This window comes from Nanorana parkeri, unplaced genomic scaffold (assembly GCF_000935625.1).
Source record: "Nanorana parkeri isolate BGI_ZX_2015 unplaced genomic scaffold, ASM93562v1 scaffold1132, whole genome shotgun sequence".
In the NCBI taxonomy this organism is placed as follows: Eukaryota; Metazoa; Chordata; class Amphibia; order Anura; family Dicroglossidae; genus Nanorana; species Nanorana parkeri.
The window spans coordinates 434,383-437,371 of NW_017307400.1; the positions used below are offsets into that span (position 1 = coordinate 434,383).

General features: G+C 44.6%; 1 protein-coding gene across 1 annotated transcript in view; it reads right to left on the reverse strand.

The window, feature by feature from the left end:
• HSDL1 (hydroxysteroid dehydrogenase like 1) overlaps positions 1 to 2,214 on the reverse strand; it is a 7,174-nt gene extending 4,960 nt beyond the window's left edge. Inside the window, exons 1-2 of the mRNA XM_018568057.1 lie at positions 1,937 to 2,214; positions 442 to 884 (exon numbers count right to left, since the gene is read on the reverse strand). Coding sequence (XP_018423559.1) covers positions 442 to 884; positions 1,937 to 2,156 — 663 coding nt within the window. The 5' untranslated portion in view covers positions 2,157 to 2,214. The remainder of the gene's footprint in view (positions 1 to 441; positions 885 to 1,936) is intronic.
• Positions 2,215 to 2,989: the final 775 nt, after the last annotated feature.

Consider the following 2,989-nt stretch of genomic DNA (forward strand, 5'->3'; position numbering starts at 1 on the left):
CCCCCCCCCAACATACACTTACCTGAATTACAGAGTGCTTCTTCCTACAAGCTACTGCTTTGGTTTAAATTTGGCAAGGCTGTGTGTGTAACTGCCCGCACAACCGCATCATTTATTCACAGGGATCTGTGAATGGAAGACTACAACTCCTATCTTCCACTGTGGCAGAGGGATTCTTATATTTAAACGGAGCACGAGTGCATTGAAGTCACCATTGATTATGACCTCTGTATAGACCAGAGGTAAGGGGAATAGTCTGGAGGAGCGTGTGCATTGCCCCTGCATGTCTAATCACAGTTGCAATGCTCTTCAGGCTACAATGGAAAAACATAATAATTGCACATTTTCTATTTATGCAATTCATAGTTGGACTATGCCTTTAAGTAAAAAAAAACAAAAAACCCAAAACAAACAAACTAGATTCCTCATGATCTACTTTACCTTGGATGCAGCTATCTGTGTAACATCTCTATATCGAGATCCAGTTCCAGGAGAGACATTGACAATGGCTCCTCTCTGCCTCTGAACCATGCCCGGGACCACTATACGCACCATCATGACAGCTGCAGCAACATTGACATTGATGATGTCCCATAATTTATCCTCTGGAATATCCATAATACATTGGGGATATTCACACAACACCATGGCATTGTTAACCAAAATGCCCACATTCAAATCACTCAGAACCTTCTTAATGGAAAGGTATGCTTCGTGGCCCTTGCTGAGATCAGCATGAATAGGATTGGTGTTAACACCATATGTTCCAGATATGGCCTCTGAGATATTGTGTAGCTCCTCTTTGTTACTGCAGATCAGGATAATATTCAGACCACGCCTCGCCAGCTCTTCTGCATATGCCCTTCCAATGAGATCAGTGGCTTCTGTACAGAAATATACGACCAGCTTTTGTTTATCAATAACTAGGCAAAGCATGCAGAACAGTATTACATCTAGCAACCAATTAGATTCTTTCATTTTACAACTTGAAATCTATTGATACACAAACATTTGTATACACCTATACTATTTTACTCTATGCAAGGCCCCCATGTAATCTAATGTGCAGCGCATGATCACCAACCTGAAACTACATAAAGCCATCTCTCGAAGGCTGGCGTGTACAGGTACCTGCATGCTGGTTGAAAAAACCCCATTGCTACAGCACAGAAGGGGTAGACAGACGGGGTGGGGTTTATGTTGGACTCATAGTGATGGGCTCTGGCTTGTTCGCAGCTCCATGTGCCAAGCCCACCAGGAAGCTGACAGCGCCAATCACAGGCACTGAGACATATCCCGATCTCTGCAGCTGCGGACCGGGATAATGTCTCAGTACCTGTGATTGGCGCTGCGGCGCTGTCAGCTTCCTGGCGGGCTCGGCACGTGGAGCTGCCAACACGCCCGAGCCCATCACTACTCATAGGTGCTCATGTATAAAGCAGTCGCCTGTGCAGTTGGGCAAATGCCATTCGCAGGGTATTACCGCTGCTAGATAAAGCCGAGGAGCATAAGAATTTGCTCTTTGGCTCCATCTAAGCCAGGCAAACATTTTACCTTAATTCTCCTCCCAGTGACAGATGCGTCAGAGAGAAAAAGTGATCGGATTTGTCCAATAAAAGAAAGAAAAAAAAACAGATTGCTTTTCGTTGAACTGATATGCTGTATAATCATGTATGTAACAGAGATAATGGTTCACATTGATTAGTTTATCCAAGTTCAACTTTTAAAATTCCTCCATCTAGGATTATACAGTGAAATTTAGTTGTAGTTGTTATTGACCTGCCCTTGATTGGGTGATGTGTAAAAAGCATCAAAAATGTCCAATATGCTCCTTAGCAATATGTTGTTTCATGTCCTGTACCTGTATTATCTTGCAATATAACTTCCAACATCAAAACCAGTAACTCATGAGGCTCTGCCTGTCATCTTCACTTACCAGTGACAACTGCCCACTCTCCATACTGCTTGACCAGGTCTCTCCGTCTGTAGATATGTGGAGTGACATGTAGACTAACAATACTGTAACACTTGTGCAAAATGCTGATGCCTTTCCTTGCTGTGTACAGAGCTCCCACCACCGCCAGAAACTCAAAGTAGTTGAGACAACACCTTGCCACCTCTTCATATAAAAGAGGAAAGCTGTCTACAGCTGCCATTAAGACTCGACAACCTGAAAGAAGAAAGAGAAGTAGTAAAAGTCCATTTATAAAGTTTTACCACTGCCTTACCGCTGCTCATTTATAAAACGCAGCAATGTGCTTTACAGTTACGCATTGTGCTCCACTTGCTTCGGGACACCAAGGTAAAGTGCAGTAAAAACGAACGAAGAACAAGAGCCAAGGAGAGTAACCTGTCAAGGCCTCTCTTTCCAATCGCAGAGTTCTCACTGCAGCGTTACGTAGAGAGATCTCTGCGACATATTGCAAGCTCTACACTACAGCCGGAATTTTATAATTAGCTTGAGTTTACATACTAAAGCCTACAAAAAGTCAAAGATAGTGATCAGATAGAACCATCTAACTGCCTATTCCCTTGCCTGATATTTGCAACAGCACCATCATATCGCCTAAGCATGCGGAAATATCAACTGAGCCAAACTGGGGTTGTGTACTTGACTAGTGATGGGCTCGGGCGTGTTTGCAGCTCCACGTGCCGAGCCCGCCAGAAAGCTGACAGCGCCAATCACAGGCACGGAGACATTTCCCGATCTCTGTGGACTGGGATAAAGTCTCAGTACCTGTGATTGGCGCTGCCAGCTTCCTGCGGGCCCGGCACGTGGAGCTGCGAATACGCCCGAGCCCATCACTATACTTGACCAATCTGTGCTGCTTTAGTGGAAGCTGGCAGCTCTGGCAGGGGTGTCTGGATCACAAAACTGGCTGATGATAACTGGAATTCCCTTGGCAGGTACAACACTTACCTTATACTGCAGATAAGCCAAGTATTTAGCTGCTTGCCTGGAGTTCAGTTTTAATTTGAGAGTGCAAAG